General features: G+C 37.7%; 1 protein-coding gene across 1 annotated transcript in view; it reads left to right on the top strand.

Annotated features, from left to right (window-relative positions):
- The window catches only part of LOC150089583 (kinesin-like protein KIF14), a 221881-nt gene that overhangs the window by 126777 nt on the left and 75307 nt on the right, over window positions 1–19797 (top strand). The window contains exon 6 of the mRNA XM_090390040.1: window positions 15779–15842. Coding sequence (XP_090246166.1) covers window positions 15779–15842 — 64 coding nt within the window. The remainder of the gene's footprint in view (window positions 1–15778; window positions 15843–19797) is intronic.

Below are 19797 nucleotides of genomic sequence, written 5' to 3'. Positions count from 1 at the left end.
CTACCGTATCCAGGACATAATGTAATAACAACAAGGGTCGTCATGAAATAACAATCCCTCTAGTGAGTTAATACATATGTGGTGACCTCTATGTGATGGATATGGTAAAAATAATTAATTAATTAAAATTAAATTAATGCAGAGAAACATGCAGATAGTAAGATGAGTGAAAACTAATAGAGTAAGAATAATAGAACCTGAACTCCATAAAGGGAAAAATATAGTAGTACAAATAAGTAGTTTCTCTTACATCCTCGAATTACCCTAATAATTTCGGAGAAATAAGAACAAAGAGTGTAGGACAGCTTAAAGACAATGCAAGATATAAGTTGTAGCTCGGGTAAGCCCGGGATTGCAAACCCTTTCCTATAGTAGGACCCTGAGCTGAATTTGCATGTCACCTGGCCCCGGGTGCCAAGCGTATTTCGAGGCCAAGCTATATTCTTGCGATTTATAAAGTGCTCTTGATAAGTGATTGAAATTATATTTTACGTTCACATTTCTATAAACAGTTTTACTTTAAAAAACAGTTCTATACTTGAAAAGTAACAAGTAGAACACAGGAAGGAAATACACCTTTCTTTACATTTTCCTCAATTTATATTTTTACTAATTAACTAACACTTCAACCGCTTGGCCTCCGAGCGGCACTGCTCCTGCCTCCCCGTGGCGGGGCCGGTAACCTGGGGGAAAAGTTATCCTCCAGGGCGAAAAGGAGTAACGATGGATATAAATGACTATCCACCACTAGAGCCTTCAAATTCAAGGCCAGACATACCAAATGATGATGACCTAAACCAACCAAAAAGGCTCCGAAGAGAAGTGCAGAGCAATGAGATGCCAAACTTCCTTGTAATACATTCGCTCTCCAACCAGCCTGTTGGCAAATTGTCACCATTTGTCATCCAAAGATTTTTGGAATCCATTGCTGGTACGCCGAAAATGGTTAAACGTCTGCAGTCCGGAGACCTACTAATCGAAACAGCTTCCTCAAAACATTCAGAATGGCTGCTTAAAACAACAACCTTTGCTGGGCTACCCGTATCTGTAACTCCCCACAATACGTTAAACTCGTCAAAAGGTGTCATCACAGAGTGGGACCTGATTACAGTATCTGAAGAGGAACTAGTACAGGAACTGGGCAATCAAAAAGTAATTAGTGCAAAACGTATAAAAACCAAAAAAGATGGAAATCTTGTTCCAACCCGATCCATAATTTTAACATTCAGCACCCCAGATTTGCCATCCTCAGTAAAAGCTGGCTATTTAAACTGCCGAATACGGCCTTACATACCTAATCCTCTACGTTGCTTTAAATGCCAAAAATATGGACATTCGCAACAAGCATGTAGAGGTGATGCCATTTGTCCAATTTGTGGTTCCAAGGAGCATACACAAACAGACTGTTCAGCCTCAAGTCCCATTTGTCCAAACTGCAAAGAAAGTCACCCAGCCTTTTCCAAATCTTGTGAAATGTGGAAAACGGGGAAGAAAATCCAAAAATATAAAATAGAGCACAAAGTCACGTACCCTGAGGCACGCAGACAGGTTATGTCGACCATGCCCAGTCGTTCATATGCAGCTCACACTCGAAGCTTTAATTCAACAGCAGCTCAAACAGATGTATCCATACCTCCCTGCACATCTCTATCTAACTGGGTTAAAAACACATTATCAAGCCCTGTCAAAGACACACATCAAATTAAAACCACTGAATCGACCAACACTCCAATCAGTATCCCAGTTGAGACTCGGACAGTCCCGCATGACAAAGAAAAACTGAAAACTACTAAACACAACAATAAACCTGAATCATCCACTGGTAGTATGGAAGTAGATGTAAACCCAGATCATGAAGAACCAATACTAGAACTTCACGCAAACGATACTATGGATACCGGTCGCCCTACCTTCCCGAAAAGAGACCGAAAAAAATCCTCCTCAAACAAAAAACAGTCAGATGAATCGTCCTCATCTAAACCAAAATGAACCACAGCATCTTACAATGGAATTGCAGAGGCTTTCGTTCAAACACAGACGATATTCAATACCTAATTAATCAATATTCTCCGGTTGCCTTTTGTTTACAGGAAACTTACCTAACCACACAAATTTCTCCTTCGATAAAGAACTATTGCATTTATCGAAGAGATCGAAATACCGCTAGCGCTGCCCATGGTGGTGTGGCAATCTTAGTAAATTCAAAGATCCCAACTAAACATATCCCACTCCAAACTAATATAGAAGCTGTTGCTGTTCGTATAATTCTCCATAGTGCAATAACACTAGTCTCAATATACCTACCGCCAAACTGTACTAACTCTTTAAAAGATCTTGAAGACCTCTTTATACAGGTACCTCCACCTCTCTGTATATTAGGGGACTTTAACGGGCACCACCCATTATGGGGCTCTCCTAAATTGGATAGACGAGGCCGACTAATTGACAGTTTTTTGGATGCACTAAATCTCACTATACTCAATACAGGTGCACCGACACACGTACAGCTTCCAACAGGACACACCTCAGCAATAGATCTCTCAATTTGTTCACCAGTACTAGTCCCAGCCATAGAGTGGTATGTAATAAACGATCCCATGGGCAGTGACCACTTCCCAATAGTATGCAACTTTCTAAAAGCAAAGACTCCTTCAATTCAACCCTGCAGAAAGTGGAAATTTGTCCGAGCAGACTGGGCAAAATTTCAATCATCAATTGACCTCGATGAGGAAAAAATCCGCCTCCAGCACATTGATGATGTGACAGATTACATCACGTCGCATCTTCTAAATGTGGCTAAAGACACAATACCAATATCAAATCCGCCGGGCCGAAAGCATTATAATTACTGGTGGAATGACAAATGCACCACAGCAAAGAGAGCAAAAAATAAAGCCTGGAATTTGTTTCGGAAATGTCCGAGCACAGTCAATCTCATTAATTATAAGAAATTAAGGGCAAAAGCACGCTTCATACAAAAACAGGCAAAGAAAGAATCCTGGACCCGTTTTGCATCCACTTTTCACAGAAATACCGATCCCAAAATAATATGGAAAAAAATTAGACAGCTGTCTGGTAAGTTTCCTACCATACCTTCCCCAATCCTCTCCTGGAATGGAAAAGATCTCTCTAATCCTGTAGATATAGCTAATGCTTTAGCCAATACTTTTGCAGAAATCTCAGCAACGTCAGCCTATACTACCTCTTTCCAAAGAATTAAAATCACTAAAGAAAAGCATGCTATTCATTTTCAAACTACCCGTCCTCTCCCATATAACAAACCTCTGCAATATTCTGAACTTTTACATGTCATTAGAACAGCTCGCAATGGTGCTGCTGGACCAGATGGAATTTATTATGTCATGCTACAACATCTTGATGACAAAGCTCTGCGTTGCCTCCTGGTCTTTTACAATCGCATATTTTTAGAAAATGTTTATCCAGCATCTTGGCATCACTCTACAATTTTGGCATTCCTGAAGCCTGGAAAAGATCCATCAAACCCAAATAGCTATAGACCCATATCTCTCTCAAGCTGCCTCAGTAAAATCCTTGAGAAAATTATCCACAGAAGACTCGTCTGGATCATTGAGTCGGAACATCTAATGAGCCATTGTCAATATGGCTTTCGCCAAAACAGATCATGCTTAGATCTTATGGTCAAGGCCGAATTTGCCATCCGTAATGCTTTTGTCAAACATGAACATCTAGTAATGGTTTCAATAGACATAGAGAAGGCTTTTGATACCACCTGGCGGTATGGTATACTTAGTGATCTTTACCTTCTCGGACTACGAGGCAATCTTCCTATATTCATTCAGAACTTTCTACATACAAGAACATTTCAAGTTCGATATCAACATGCCCTTTCCCCAACTTTCATCCAGGAAGAAGGTGTTCCACAGGGATCAGTACTGAGTGCCACACTTTTTGCCCTGAGAATAGATTGTATTACTAAGCAGCTTCCAAATACAGTTGAGACTTACCTTTATGCAGATGACCTTTCCATCTCTTGTCATTCTCAAAACATGAGGTCTATTGAAAGACAGCTTCAGATATCACTTAATAAAATTCAACAATGGGCGAGCCTCAACGGCTATCGGCTCTCACAACAGAAAACAGTTGCCATCCATTTCTGTAGACAACGCAAACTTCATCCAGATCCTGAACTTCAAATTTCTAACATCTTTGTCCCGGTCACCAGCAACATCCGATTTCTAGGATTAACCCTTGACAATAAGTTAAATTTCCTAGATCATATTAAAAATGTACGGACTTCATGTCTAAAAAAGTTAAACATACTCAGAGCTTTATCTGCCCAAACATGGGGTGCAGATCGTACCACACTTCTTCGGTTATACAGGGCATTAATCAGATCTCGTCTCGATTACGGTGCTCCAATCTATGATTCTGCCAGAAAGAGTGCATTACGCTGGCTTGATCCCATTCAGCACAGTGCTTTGAGAATTGCAACTGGTGCATTCAGAACGTCGCCAGCACATAGTCTCTACATTGATGCTCATGAGCCCCCACTAACTTTACGCAGGAAAACACTGTTACTCAAATATGCTGTCAAGATACAAAGCTGTGCTTCTCATCCCATTCGGTCATACCTTTTTAACCCACCGTTAGAAACCCTATACAGAAACAAACCTAGCATAGTAAAACCAGCTGGTCTTCGCCTTCTTGAACTTGTGCAAGTTTGGAATATTTCCATCCATTCCGTAAAGCAGGTAGCAACTTATACTCAACCTCCATGGACTCCTCCTCCTCTTCCAATCTGTGACACTTACCTCTGTCAATGGAGAAAGAATTCCTTGCAAGCAGCAAATATCAACCAAATTCACGCAGTTCACATTGAAAGATATTCTGATTTCTCTCCAATTTATACAGATGGCTCTAAATCTAATTCAAATGTTGGAGCAGCTGCAGTGTTTCCAAATACAATTGTATCAGCTTCCCTTCCGTCAGAATTTAGTATATTTTCTGCTGAATTATACGCAATAAAACTAGCTTTAGAAAATCTTCATTTTAACTCTTCCTTAAAATCTGTCATTTACACTGATTCCCTCAGCTCAATCATGTCGTTATGTAATTCCTCAGATAAAGTTCACCCTGTTCTAGATGAAATCAGAAGCTTATTACTGCAAATTAAAGAACCCAATCAACAGGTCACTTTTTGCTGGATTCCAGCACATTCCGGTATTTTAGGAAATGAACTGGCCGATAAAGCTGCAAAAAATCCAACTACCTTAGATGTAACCAACATCCCTGTTCCAGCATCAGATTATGCACTAACCATTCATGCTGCTTGCCTATCACAATGGACAGCCCTGTGGCACTCCCAGACTAATAATAAACTCTTTCAGTTTAAACAAGACCCAAAAATTTGGCGCTCCAGTGTCCGTACATCGAGACGAGAAGAAGTAGTCCTCTCAAGGGCAAGAATAGGACATACACATCTGACCCACCTTCATTTACTGAGAGGAGATGATCCACCACAATGTACACATTGTTCTAACAATTTGACTGTAAAACATATTCTTATTGGCTGCCCCTATTATAAACAAGCGAGAACTTCATCCTTGATCTCACTGGTTAATCTACATAAACCAATTACTCTTGAAAACCTGATTGGTGATAAGGCAAATATTTCTGAATTTTTTGACTTTCTCAGGCAAACTGGGCTTTTCAATTATTTCTGATTTTCTTTTGATTTAGAGAAAACTCATGTCTTAATATAATAAGTGAATAGGCACATTATAGCCTTAGCAGCTGATGTGCCATTAAACCTCCAGAGCAACAACAAGCATGTCACCTTAGCGTGAACTTAAGTATATACAGTGTTATTATAAAATAAGATAAAATAACATAAAATAAAATAAATGATACACTACAATTTGCAGGCTGGTGGGTACAAGTTTTCTAAGCAGTAAGACACCGAGAAAGCAAAGCGTATCCAATGTACATAATATACATGGCTCTAAATCCGTAATTATGGTAATTATATTGCAGCAATGGGTTCAGGAAATAAATTTTTGAAATTAATTATATTTATCAACTTATTGTACAATGCTATTATGTTTGCTGCACAGGTTGTATTTTTATTGCAAATAGAAGCAATTCTCACACATTGGGATAAAATGATATTAGCATGCACTGATTTCGATATATTAGATCTCCAGGTTGTAAGGCAGACTACGTTGAAATTAAATGCATCTCTATTATATATGTTTACATCTATATTATTATGGAATATTTCTATACGAAGATCCAGGTAATTTTCTATAGTATCAGAACTATTAGTTTTTCCCAATATAAGTACTTCTGGATATAATCTGCTGTAATCCTGAACGAAATGTGAAAAATTAAACACACATATATCATCTACATATCTGAACATAAGTAGGTTATCTTGGAATGTTCTTTCTGTAGATTATAGATAGAGGTTTGCAGTTATGCAAGATGTTGGACTTCCCATAGGGGTGCCATTCACTTGTAAGTACAACGAAGTTCTGTCATATATGTAATTATTAAAAATACATAAATTTATTAGAGTTTCTCAGTAGGTTAAATCAAACTTTATGGCATTTTTATGTTCCAAATATAGCTTTTGGAGAACATATTTTAAATTGTTGAGATTGATAAACGGTTAAAGTCAAGTGTTTGTATTTGCTGAATATTGTTATTTTTTATTGCATTTATAATTGGTAAGTTATTTATTGTAATAGTTTTATTTACATTATTTAATATAGTTTTAAGTAACTTCTCTAATGTTTACCTGGAATTTTAGCTAACTGTCGCTACATGATGTTATCAATCTAAATGCAATAGGTGATTTATGAAATTTAGGTATACCATATATAAACTAATATTTTAGGTTATTGTAGTTTAACTTTAATTTATTATACAATGCTATTAGTTTTTTTGATTATTACATTGGGGGAAGATGGTGTGTATTTGTATGTGCTGTTTTCTTACTAGACTATGTAAGTATTAATGTCTGAACAATGTAAATTCATTCTGATATATAAATTGTTACTGGTTTGACCAATATATTTAACATTGCAAGTACGACAAGTGATCATATATATATATATATATATATATATATAACATTATTCATTTTGCAAAATATTTGTGCATTTATATTAATTGTAGCATGATTTGGATGCATATAAGGACAACTAGAATGTAGCGCCCCAATGCGGCACAACATCACGTTGCAATAAATGTGTGGGCAGGTATGGTCGGTAATTTGTTATTACAACGTTGAAATTTAAGAAATGGATCTTGGATATATTAGAGCCAGAAGCATTATATGCTAGACTGCTCTATGAAGTGTGTGTTATTTGTGTATGTGTCAGTGTATTAACATAGTTAGGAGCACTATCCAGAGCAGAAATAGTCTCCTCAGTCAAATTTAGTCTACTCTGCCGATGTAGCATGTTTTTATAAGAGTTTCTAAGTTGCATATGTATTAAGAACAAAGTTAATGTCAATTGTCAACGTATAAGCAACCCAAGTGCATATTCATAAAATCCATGAAGGTATAAATTAAGAAATAAGAAACAGTGAAATTTGGACATTTCCAAAAACATACTTTTGGTAATATTTTCATTTCAGTACTTAATGTAATTATTAACACAAATGAAAGATTACTGCAAGAAGAAATTAGCATGTTCCAATATAAAACACTATCCATATGGACTGAATAACAGATTTAATCAAAAATACATGACTAATAATTTCAAAGATATTTGTATTTATAATATGTTTCAAATTGCTAAACTACATAAATCTAAATGCAAAAGAAAATATAGTAAATCTGAAACATTTAAGAGTGACTGAGAACAGTTAGGGGATTTCATAGATTTATTTAAAATTTTGGACACTGATCCTCTAAACATTGATAAAATACATAATACACTCTTCAGTATTAAACTTAGTGCAGTCAAAGCCCTAAGCAGGAAAGCTAATAATTATGTCTTTGGATCTTGTCACCTTAGGCACATTATATTAGACATTTTTAAATTCAGAATTAATATTTTGAATATTAAAAAGCAACCAGAAAACTCTATCCTTGTCTTATATTTTCAAAATAAAATGATGGATAATTTGGATATACGTAGGACTATTAATTTACATAACGACTTGCTACTTATTAATAACTTACATATTAATATCAGATTTAGATATGCTAAACCATTTGGTCTTAAAGCATTTAACTATAAAATAATAGCTACAAACCTTCACAATATTAACATTGGACAGGATATATGTGTTTGCCACAAGCCTTCATTTCTTAGATATGTAGATCCTAATCATAACCACATTATAACTGGCGATTTAGATATAATTCCATATCCCGAGCTTAGAGATATTTTATCACTCGGTTTTAAGTTTCGACCCAATCTACCTGTTAATAAATCAACTTTTAAAAAACTGTTATACCCAGATTTATTAAAATACTGCATAAGATCTGCATACAAGTGTCTCGTTGCAGTGTTCAGCGTGTCTGGCACGACGGTTCCTTACACTCCTTTCACCTCCAAAGGGTTCAGTTACTGCTCCCCCAAGATCATCCTGCACTGCCACCCAGTGGATCTTTTACTTGCAGATTCTCAATGAATGAAGAATCTCCACTGCTAACCACATCAAGGGTATTGCTACCTCTTGTTGCCTCTGATATGCTGCTGTAGAAAACAGTCATCCAGTAAATCTACAAAAGTCTTGTTAGTGTGTTTGTGCCCAACCTGAAATTCCAGTCAACATCTGGAAAGTAACATGTCCTATATAAGACTTTCTGATTTACCAGCTCACTTGATTTCTCTGTACAGTTGTTTGGTATACTTATCACAGCCATTAGACCTTTTCTGTTTTTTCTTTTCTTTTTTTTTTTTTTTTTAGTGCTTATTTCACACCAAACTGACTCAACATTGCACTGGCCACCAATGCCGCGTGGATGCACTGCCTTAGATTTAATATGCTTCTTAACTAAGAATATAATCCCTCCCCTGCTCTTGTCCTGTCTCTTTCCTATATAGATTACTCTATACTCTATATTCAAATCCAGCATCACTTATGTCTGAGTGATACATCACTCTGTTATCCGTACAATGTCTGCATTTGATTACTTAATCAATATTTTAAATTCATCAAATTTATGTACAATGCTCCTAGCATTAGTATGCATGCAAGTACACATGCATCTGTTCTTACTCTTAGTTACTCTGATAAAGCCTCTGTATTTGCTTGTTCCGTCTACCTACTACAAAGGCCTGACAATTTGCTTTCCAGGCTGCTGTAGAAGCAGTGCAACAATCATTTTTCACTATGCCTGCAGCTCTAGTTAATCTATTATTTTGTGTGTATCCCACCAAGCTAGTGGTTTCCAAGCCACCTATCACTGCACTGCTTTGATAACATCAACAAATATTCTTACAATCCTTCTATTTAAGTGTATCCAATTCTTGTAAAAACAGTCTCTCCTGTTAACAAGCATTGTCTTGCAATTGAAACTATTTGTGGTTAAGAATTTTGTGATTGCTTATCATTATAATTATTATTGCTTATTATATTGGTGATGAGATTATGAAAGTGCAAGCAGTGAATTTCCAGCTCCAGGAAATTGATAAGTTTTTGAAGAATTTTACTATTTTATTGACTTAACTGTCATATTAAATCATACTCTATAGGTAGCTTTATAGTCTTGGTCATGCTAATTTAGCTAGAGATTTTTTAGGTTTACTACTTAATGTAGAACCATCGTTTCATTCAAACCTTGCTGTCCCTTTTATAGTATAGAGTGAGTGGTATGGGAATTCAAATTTTTAATTGTGGTAAATAGATAGCTCCAAAGTTTGAATCAATTAGGTTGGCATTAGTTGGATAATTTTGTTGTATATTGTAATTAGCTTATAACTCCAAATCACGTTTTGGGCATATCTTTGTTTAGCTAATGATATAACTAATTTAATATTGTGATCGTTATGGTATAGCGAAGCGTATATTCCGAACTTATTAGTGCAAGGTATGATGTAAGGCTAGATAGCGTAATGCATATCACTGCATTTAGGAATCTATTAGGTTAGTGTAGTATTGACAATTAATTAATTAAAATTATTAATTCTAGAGCAGCAAAGCAATGGGCACAAAGTAGCAGGAGTGCTGTGGCTGGCTTGAGGAAGAAAAGAAAGGGGTGATTCTCGTATGCATCACAGCCTAAAAAAATGTGCAACTTGTGAAATGTTTGTGGACTTTATGGAACAGGACATGAACTAGCCAAGAGTGTGTGTGTGTGTGTGTGTGTGTGTGTGTGTGTTAGGTGCAGAGGGTGTCAGGAAATTAGGCACCAACTCGGAATTCTGATGGGCATCTATGAGAGTTTGAAGAGACAAGTGCCCTAGAAGGAATTAAAATTTGGATCCCATAAAGCAGTGGACTCAAACTCAAATTGCATGCGGGCTGAATGCACAATCTGAAAGCAGCTGACGGGCCAGAATTTTTTTTTATAATATCCTGTGCACCAGTTTTTCCTTTCATAGGAATTATTTCCAATAATTCCTCAATTACTTCAAATTCATCACTAACACCTCGTACGAAAACGGCAAGTTGTGCTATATCTGTGATTAGCATTAGTAGAGGCATATGATGCAAGAAAGCAAGCTTATGCAGCATCATCCAAAAAAAAAAAAAAAAACACTTCCACTTCACCCCTCTGTTCGTTCGAAATACCTGTCCAGCTGAGGCTTAAATTTCTTTAGGCTATCAACTTCCACAATAAGGGATGGAAGTCTGTTCCACCAACCAACTACCCACTGCTAAAGGCAAATTTCCACACAGCTATCCTACATCTGTCTTTCCTCAATTTGAATTTATGCCCTCTCAGGTGATTATTCTGAGCAAGAGGAAGAATCCCATCGGCATTGAGCATGCTCAAACCATTCAAGGCTTTATACGCCTCTATCATATCACCTCGCCGGTGCCTAGTCTCCAGACACTCTATTTGCAAAACTTAAGCCTTTCTTCATAAGAGCAACCCTTTGTTCCATTCACTAATCTTGTTGCCCTTCTCTGTACTCGTTCCAGCAGCTCTACATCCTTCTTGAAATGAGGCCTCCAGACCTCTATACAGTACTCTAGGTGTGGCCTGACCATTGCTTTATACAAAGGAATAATAACCTCCTTATTCCTGCTAGAAAAATTCCTGTATATCATTGACAAGACATCATGAGCTACTTTTGCAGCACGTCTGCGTCTGCACTGCTCAGAGAACTTCATATCTGCCTGCACAACCATCCCCAGGTCCTTTTCATTCTCTACCACTGTCAGTGTAGTACCACAGAGTTGATACATTGCTCTGGGGTTGCTGTTTCCCATATGTAGTACTTTACATTTGTCAATGTTAAGCCGACCAGGCTAGCCGGGTGGGTAAAGTGCTTTCCTGGCAACCCAAAGGTCGCGGGTTCGAATCCTGCCTCGGGCTTGGATCAGAGTACTGCAAAAACCTTGGGAGGTGCATTATGGCCAGAGAAGCCATTGCGCCAACAACTACCCAAAAAAAAAAAAAAAAAAAAAGTCAATGTTAAACTTCATTTGCCACCTCTCAGCCCATCTGCTCAACCTTTCCAAATCCTGTTGCAGCAGCATAGTGTCAGTAGTGTCCTTAACAACCCTGCCAATCTTTGTATAGTCTGCAAACTTGGACATTAAGCTTGATATACCATCATCAATATCATTTATAAATACAGAAAACAATAATGGACCCAACTGAATCCTGAGGGACTACGCTAATAACATTAGTCCACGATGAGCAGTGTCCATTGATTACGACTCTGTCTTTTCCCCCTCAGCCACCCCTTTATCCATAGCAGCAATTTGCCTCCAATGCCACACTGCTCCAATTTGTGCAGCAGTCTTCTATGTGCAACAGTACCAAAAGCCTTTCTAAGATCCAAATATATAATATCAAAGTTATTCCCTGCATCCAGTTCTTTTTTTGACTGCATCATAGTATCCAATCAAATTGGTCAGGCAAGACTTTCCCTTAACAAAACCATGCTGTGTCCGAGCTATAACTGAAGTCTTGTCTAGATGATCCTGCAGTGCTTCTTTAACCAGTGCCTCCATTAATTTTCCTGGAACAGAAGTTAAACTCACAGGTCTATAATTACTTGTGTCAGCCTTTGATCCTCCTTTGTGAATTGGGGTCACATTTGCACATCTCCAGTCTATGGGTACCTCCCCTGAGTCCAAGGAAGCTCTCATAATTATGGCCAAGGGTTTACTTACTTCCTTTGCTACCTCCTTTAATATAACTGGATAGATCCCATCCACCCCAGGTGCCTTTCTTGTGCTTATCTTCAACAATTTCTCCTCCACTTTACTCTCAGTTATTATAAGATTATCTAGCTTACTGCCAGAGTTGAATACACCTCTGGCATTCCCTTCGCTGAATAACTCCTCATGTGTGAATGTCGATGCAAAATATTCATTTAGTTTGTTAGCTACCTGAGCAGGATCATCAACAGTTGAACCATCGATATCAAGTGGACCAATCTGATTCATCCCCTTCCTTCTAGAGTTTACATAAGTAAAGAACTCATTGCCGTTTTTCTTTGCATCCTTTGCCAAAGATTTCTCGTAATCTGCCTTCGCCTGCCTAACCTCCTTTTGTAACTTGGTTACAGATCAACTTATATCTATCATAGCCTTCTGTGTCACATGTTAATTTATATGTATCCCATTCATTTTTCTTCTCTGTCCCATCTCTGATTAGTTCATCTGACATCCATTTAGGCTTGAACAATATTTCTTAGTTGGTATGTAAAACCTAGTAGCTTCCAAGATAAGTTCTTTGAATGCTTCCCATTTTGAATTTGCTGTTGGTAACATCATCAGTTGGTCCCACTGTATAGAATTTAAATACTGTCTCAGACCATCGTAGTCTCCTTTACGAAAGCAAAAACCCTTACCTTTATCCCTGATGGTAGTTACCTCTTTAAGTAAATCGCACTTCGGCACACTGTGATCACTGCCACCTAGTGTGGTTCCTTTATCTGCAGTTTCTTAATGCATGAAGAATCACTACTGATAATCAAATCAAGAGTATTACTTCCTCTAGTTGCCTCCCGAACATGCTGATGTAAAAAACAGTCATCCAATAAATCCACAAAAGCCTTGCTAGTGTGTGAGTGACCAACCCAGCACTGTCAGTACTCTCATAAACTGCTATTGAGAATGCTGCAAAATCTATACTTTTTTCAATCAACTGACATCGTAAATCATTAGCGATTTCATTAATATGTACCGCTATCGTGTTGGCTGACAAACTGATATTTTTAAATAATTGTTGTTTCTCAGGACAAAGAAGTTCAGCAGGCTTAATCAAACAATCTTTAAAGAATTCGCCATAAATGGTTTTGATCGTTTTGCAATGATGTGCGGGAGAGCAAAACTTGCGTGAACTTGTTGCTTCACTGGATTTATTTGCTTCAATAAAAAAATTGTTGTAAGCCAGATTTCAGAAACTAACTTTTCTTCCCTCAGTTTGCCTTCCAACATTTCAAATTTTTTTTTATGATTGGTTTCGTAATGGTGACGTAAATTGTATTCTTTTGGAACTGATATTCCCTTATTACAAATAAAACATACAATTTTATTGCACACAACACCACAAAAGTACATAATTTCCCATTTATCTTGGAAAAAAGGTCCTTCGTCCACTTTTCTTTTACTCTTTGTTTAAAGACATGGCTTGCAGTTTAATCTCTTAATTAAAATCACTATTATAATTTTATTTACAACTTTAATTTAACAAGATGAATTTTCGTATGAAAGCAACACTCAAAGTTATGCACAATTCTAAACGATAGGTATTGATATAATGTAGAATCTACATTATATCAATACTTATCGTTAGATCTACATTGTAGATCTAACAACAAGCACAAATAAACAGGTTTTATAAGCCGTACGTTAGTTTGTCTCCATCTATAAGGCGCCTCCGTAGCCAGGTGGGCAGGAGCAGCAGTGCGTAGCACACGCTTCTTGATTAGACCGGGGTTCGAGCCCGTCACCGCCAAATACAGAGGATGCGGAAAGGTCAGGGAATGACCACCGCATATCCCCGGAGCAATATGACCTTAGTTGCTAATGCTCCTAAAAAGCAAACAATAACTGCAAACAATAACTCCATCTATATAGCAATATAAACTGCTCAGCTGTGCATCCAGCTATCCAACTAGTGACTGACTCAAGGAAAATATATATCAGAAGTACCAACTCAATAGAAAAAATCGGAAACACCAGAATACTGAAGCGCCACCAACTGTTGCCTGGCGAACTAAATTTACTGATTGTACCGACGTGGGAAGTTCTCTCCCACCTTACCCCAGTCATGTGGCCTGGCATACAAGCATACAGTGACAAAGACAAAGCTCCAACCTATTCATTCTATCTCTTTTTCCTTGAATAGCAGCTGTGCAAATAAGCTCAGTCCATATCTCTATGTCTCTAAAACTATAAACACCATATTTACAACAAATACATAATTGAAATGTATTCGCGGGCTGTGTAAAATTGCTTTGGGGGCCGGATGCATCCCGCGGGCCGCCAGTTTGAGACCACTGCCATAAAGCTCCCAGCTGCCCAACTCAGTGTTGGAGCTCACTCTTGTGCATCAGGCAATGCAGCTGCAATCTTCAAGGCAGAATGCGCTGGTCCAAAAGGAGCTGGTTATTGTCAGGGAGACGGGTAATATACTGTGCAAAAAAGGAAAGGTGAAACAGGACCAGGGTGTGTCTGCCATGGGCAAAAGTTGATGACATTGTAGAGAAAGTATCTTTTAAGGGCACAAAAGGTTATATTGTACATGTTGACACTAATGACATGAGTTGGAGATCTGCAGATTTACTTAGGTACAGGTCAATGTTGAAAAAAAGTTGCTAGTTAGGGTTAAATTTGAAAGCAATTCTGCCTAGGCACGATAGGAGGACATATATGATAACAGCCTTGTCGGTCAATTTGGCCCTGGAGAGATTGTGCAAGGCTCATGGGGATAGAATATTTTTCAGCATGGTCTGTGCTTGTTAACAGGAGAGACTGCTTCTACAGGGATGGGATAAATCCGCAGGCAGAGCTGAAAGTGATTCTTGCCCTCATTCTATTAGAATGAGCAGCAGCCTGGAAAGCAGGGTGCTGGGGGATTTCAAGGAATGGTGGGAGTTATTAAGGAGCAAGTAAATACATGGACTGTGTAATAGTAACTAAGTGTAAGAATAGGTGCATATATACTTCATGTACACCAATCCTAGGAGTATAGTAAATAAATTTGATGAATTTGAAGTGCTGATCAAGACATCAAAGTCAGATATTGTTGGGATATCAGAGACATGGTGTCCCACAGATATAATGGAATGCAGTGTTGGAATTTGGGGAGTACAATGTGTACAGAAAAGATAGACAGGATAGGAAGTGAGGAGTGGTTATGTTGTTAGTTAAGAAACACAAAATCTAAGGAAGTGCATCCACTTGACATAGATGGACACTGTAATGTTGAGTCAGGTTGGTGTGACATAAGCATTGGGAAAGAAAAAATGACAGTAGGAGTGTGTTATAGGCCAAACTTTTGAATTGCCACACCCTGTATATGTTGTACTGTAATATTATAAGCCATTTCAATGTATGGATTCATATAGATTGATTATAATAGTGATTTAGTTTTTCTAATTCCATGTACCATTTTATTTTATTTTTTATTTTTCTGCTATTATAGATCTTGGCAAAAAAAGTTGGAACAAGCTGAAAAACGAATGATTGAAGAAAGCAATAAATTCAAAGTATGTGTGTGTATTTATATATATTATTAAATTTAAATACATAGATGGAGGCTAAATAAGTGAAGGATGCTGTTGACAACATAGGGCTTGGCTCTGTATTGTCATCGCTGCATTTTAGTATATTTTTAGATTTATATCAGTGAGTGTTCAATGTGTTCCTTTTGTTATCCTGGAAGTATTGCATAATATCTGCTACACATAACATGGATGATGGATACTGTAGTAGCACCAATATGTATTTCATATTTTTGACCTCCTTGTCAATAGTGACTTAACATTTGAAATTGTATAGGGTTGCATGGTACACACTTAGCTGCATAGTTAGATATTTATATGGACTACGTACAAGTTAGTGCAAATGCATCATATTAGTACACAGCTAAACTCTGAATTTGAAAATTTTTGCAAAGGCGGCATCATTTCCAAATACGGAGGATGTGGAAAGGTCAGAGAATGACCACCGCATATCCCCTGAGCAATATGGCCTTAGTTGCGAATGCTCCTAAAAACCAAATAACAACAACATAACAGTGGCATCATTTAAGTTATATCTCATATTGTGAATACCTTCACGAGTTGCCATGATATTGCACTACTTCGAATAAGTAACACTTCACCAAAGGAGAAGACTGTTGTTACTTATTCTCAGCAGATACCCACCACCCAGATGGCACCATTTCAGGGCTCTTTGACCTTTCTTCGGTGGGTGAGTGGGCACCCTAGTGATGTAATGATTGCGAAACGGTTATGAAGTATAACTCCACAATATGAAAGATGCCTGATGGTGCATAAGTTGAATTAAGTTATATCTCATATTCACAATATGAGTTAACTTAAATGATGCCGCCTTTGCAAAATTTGCTAATTCAGAGTTTAGCTGTGTACTAATATGATGCATTTGTACTAACTTGTATGTAGTCATCCTCTTGCACCCTGAGGCATAAGCCCTCAATGCATCTTAATATTTATATTGATCAATTTACAATGATTCAGATGTATTATTTGGACAATTATGAAATTTTATATATAGCAACTGGATAGATGCATCCTTCTGTAATGGTGTCACTGTATTAACAATGTATGCAAGCTATATGTATATATATAGCCTTGCCAGAAGTAAACAAACACCCAGATGTTTCAAAAAAATGTTTTGTTGATATAATATTACATATTGTGTCAGCCCGCCTTTGTTCTTAATTATACATTTATCCCGGTTGGTAGACTTATTCTGGTTCATGATTTATCACTCGATAACACAGCTTTCCAACATTCAGCCTGATTACGACAGGACTTGACTCTTCTGTAAAGTCCAGTGCTATGCACCTATGTATTGTTCTTGTACTACAGTTATTTCTCCTCATAACTCCTGGTTGATAGCATTTAATGAGGACTGACATGATTCTCATATGACTCTTCTGAGTGCATTCTGGTGTCTTTCCATTGATTTCCTTGGTCTGTATGAATGTTTCACAGATGTAGCATCCAGGAATTTCCATTTGTTAATGCCAGCCATTGTTAAACTAGGGTGTTGCAGTTTTGCTGCAATGGCATGACAGTTTAATTGCTATTATGGCACACTACGATGACTGCCCCCTCCTCCAATTCAAAGTCACTAAATTCGTCACCTTGATCCATCTGTTTTTGTTGATTTGCTTACTTCTACCGTGAACACAACGGCTTTTTATACCTATTCCTGACATGTAGGTGGCCAGTATGGTTCATTTTCTCGAAATCCCAGGGGTGTCTTCAGGAGCATGCTGTCCACATGTGCAATGTGTGCGACGTGCCAGAAGGCCAAAGGTAAAATTTGTTGAATTTTAGAATATTATTTTCTGATGTTTTTAATTAATGGGGCACCGTATAAATTTTTTCACACAGGTACTGCACACCCTTGGCATGCTCCTGGGTGTCGTGGTACTTCATACATCAACAGCCATGCTATCAAGCATGTACAATTGCATAAATTCTACTCACCAGTGACACAAAACCTCGTCTGTCAAAGAGGAGAGGTTGGTAACAAACCTGACCATGAACTTTAAAACATTTATTATTCTCTGCAGGTATATTGATAATTTTTGCACCCATTGAAGCAAATAATATAGCACTAATGTTTATTCTGAAATTTTGTAAACTGATTTAGACATTCACGAAGAAAGTCTATAGATTCTCCTCTCCATTCCAATTTTGAGAAAATTTCCTAGTTCCAAAAGTTACAAGTATCTTTGTTATTGGACCATAGTCATGCTGTTCATAATTTTGGACTTATCTCAATTATTTCATTAACTTACTTTACTGGATTAGAATTTCTGGCTGAATTTGCTTCTCTTCTTACATTGGATGTGTAGACATCTCATTCTGGAATGGAGTTCTTTTTCTGATATTATCAGAAACATTAGTTTGTTCAAATGATTTCATTTTCTCTTGCTGTTCCTTCTGCATTTGAAGCTCTTATGTGTTTCTGAGTTCTCCGACTTTGACACAGCAACTGATATGGTCTTCATTCTCTTCCAACTGTAGATCACCTATCTGGATGTCAAGGGCAACAGCATAAAATTCATAACATTCCTATTACCAAAAAGAATGCTGCACCTGCAGTTTGTCCAAAAAAGATAATCCAGACCTAGAAGAGCAAGGTTACCTGAAGGCAGTGTGTCGGCGGGATTATTGTTTCCTGCTATGCTGCTGCCATTCCTCCATGGAAGGCCAAACTTCAAAAGCTGTGTTGACAATATAAAGCTATTGATAATCGTTTGATCACAATGTGATCCCAAAACTGTAACCCAGCTATCAGAATATATTTTCACCAATGGAACAAAGATAAACCCAGCCAAATCCACCACAGTGGTCTTCTTCCTGAGATGATACCCAACTGTGATCTGTCCGTCACTGGATGGCATACCCATCTCCAGAAATGAAGCATTCTGAATTAGGAGTTGTTTTTGACAGAAGGCTCACATTTAATAATCACCTAGATCTCATCACAGCACAAATGTAAAAATTGAAATAGCAGGCAAATTAACACCTATTACATGTGGATATCCTTTGCATAATCAAATGCTACATTTGGTTATGCAAAGGATTAAAATTAACATCGTCTACACCTTATATGGTTAGTACCTCCACTATGAATGCCTGGTTGCAGAAGAATTTTCGTTGCTCAGATGGACTGCCTTCAAACACCAGGTCTAAACTGGTCATAACACTACCAAACTAGCAATTACAATCAAAATCCCTAGAGTGCCAGAAAATAGACAAAGTAATAGCTACTGTGAAACTGTTTTGCTTGTACTACTGATGTTCCCCAGGCATGGTGCCTCTGTCACTGGAGGGTCCTTTTCTGTGGCCTAAAGGCTACCTTATCTCTGAATCATGTAGGACTCTCAGGTACAGATTTGATAATACGATGTATAAATCTGATACAGTATATCTGTTTAGCAGGCGTGGGTCATTGTTATGGAGCAGCTGTTGCTTGGTGATTCAGTGTAGAGAAGTCTGCCTCAAATGTATGGGGTTAAATGTCATCGGTGAATGATGACATTTAACCTCATATATTCTTACAGTTGAAAATTATTCCCAGATCTCTGTGCATTTGAACACTTGGAGATGAGGAACCATTGAATGCAGACTCCAGCATTGTCAGGCTGCCCTTTAGTGAGAAGATGATTTGTGCCAATTTCAGAGGATTGATTTGGAGGTTGAATGTGTTGAGGTAGTCAGCTATGTCCTGTAGTTTCCTGTTGATTTGTTGAGTGGCTTCAGCTGGCGAGTTGGTTGCCAATATTCTTGTCGGAAGCTTGACATCATCAGCATATGTGATCCAGTTACATTTGTTGGCCACAAATGGCACACCAAGATAGTGGTGAAGAGAACTCTGCCTTGAGGCACATTGGCAGTTTTATGATGCATGAAGGTATTTGTTCCGCCCTTTAGCATGAAGGTCCTCTTGGATAGGAGA

The sequence above is a fragment of the Mastigoproctus giganteus genome, chromosome 2 (assembly GCF_048544385.1).
Source record: "Mastigoproctus giganteus isolate SK-2022 chromosome 2, ASM4854438v1, whole genome shotgun sequence".
Classification (NCBI taxonomy): domain Eukaryota; kingdom Metazoa; phylum Arthropoda; class Arachnida; order Uropygi; family Thelyphonidae; genus Mastigoproctus; species Mastigoproctus giganteus.
The sequence above is the reverse complement of the archived record's forward strand: the minus strand, read 5'-3'. Positions and strand labels throughout refer to the sequence as shown.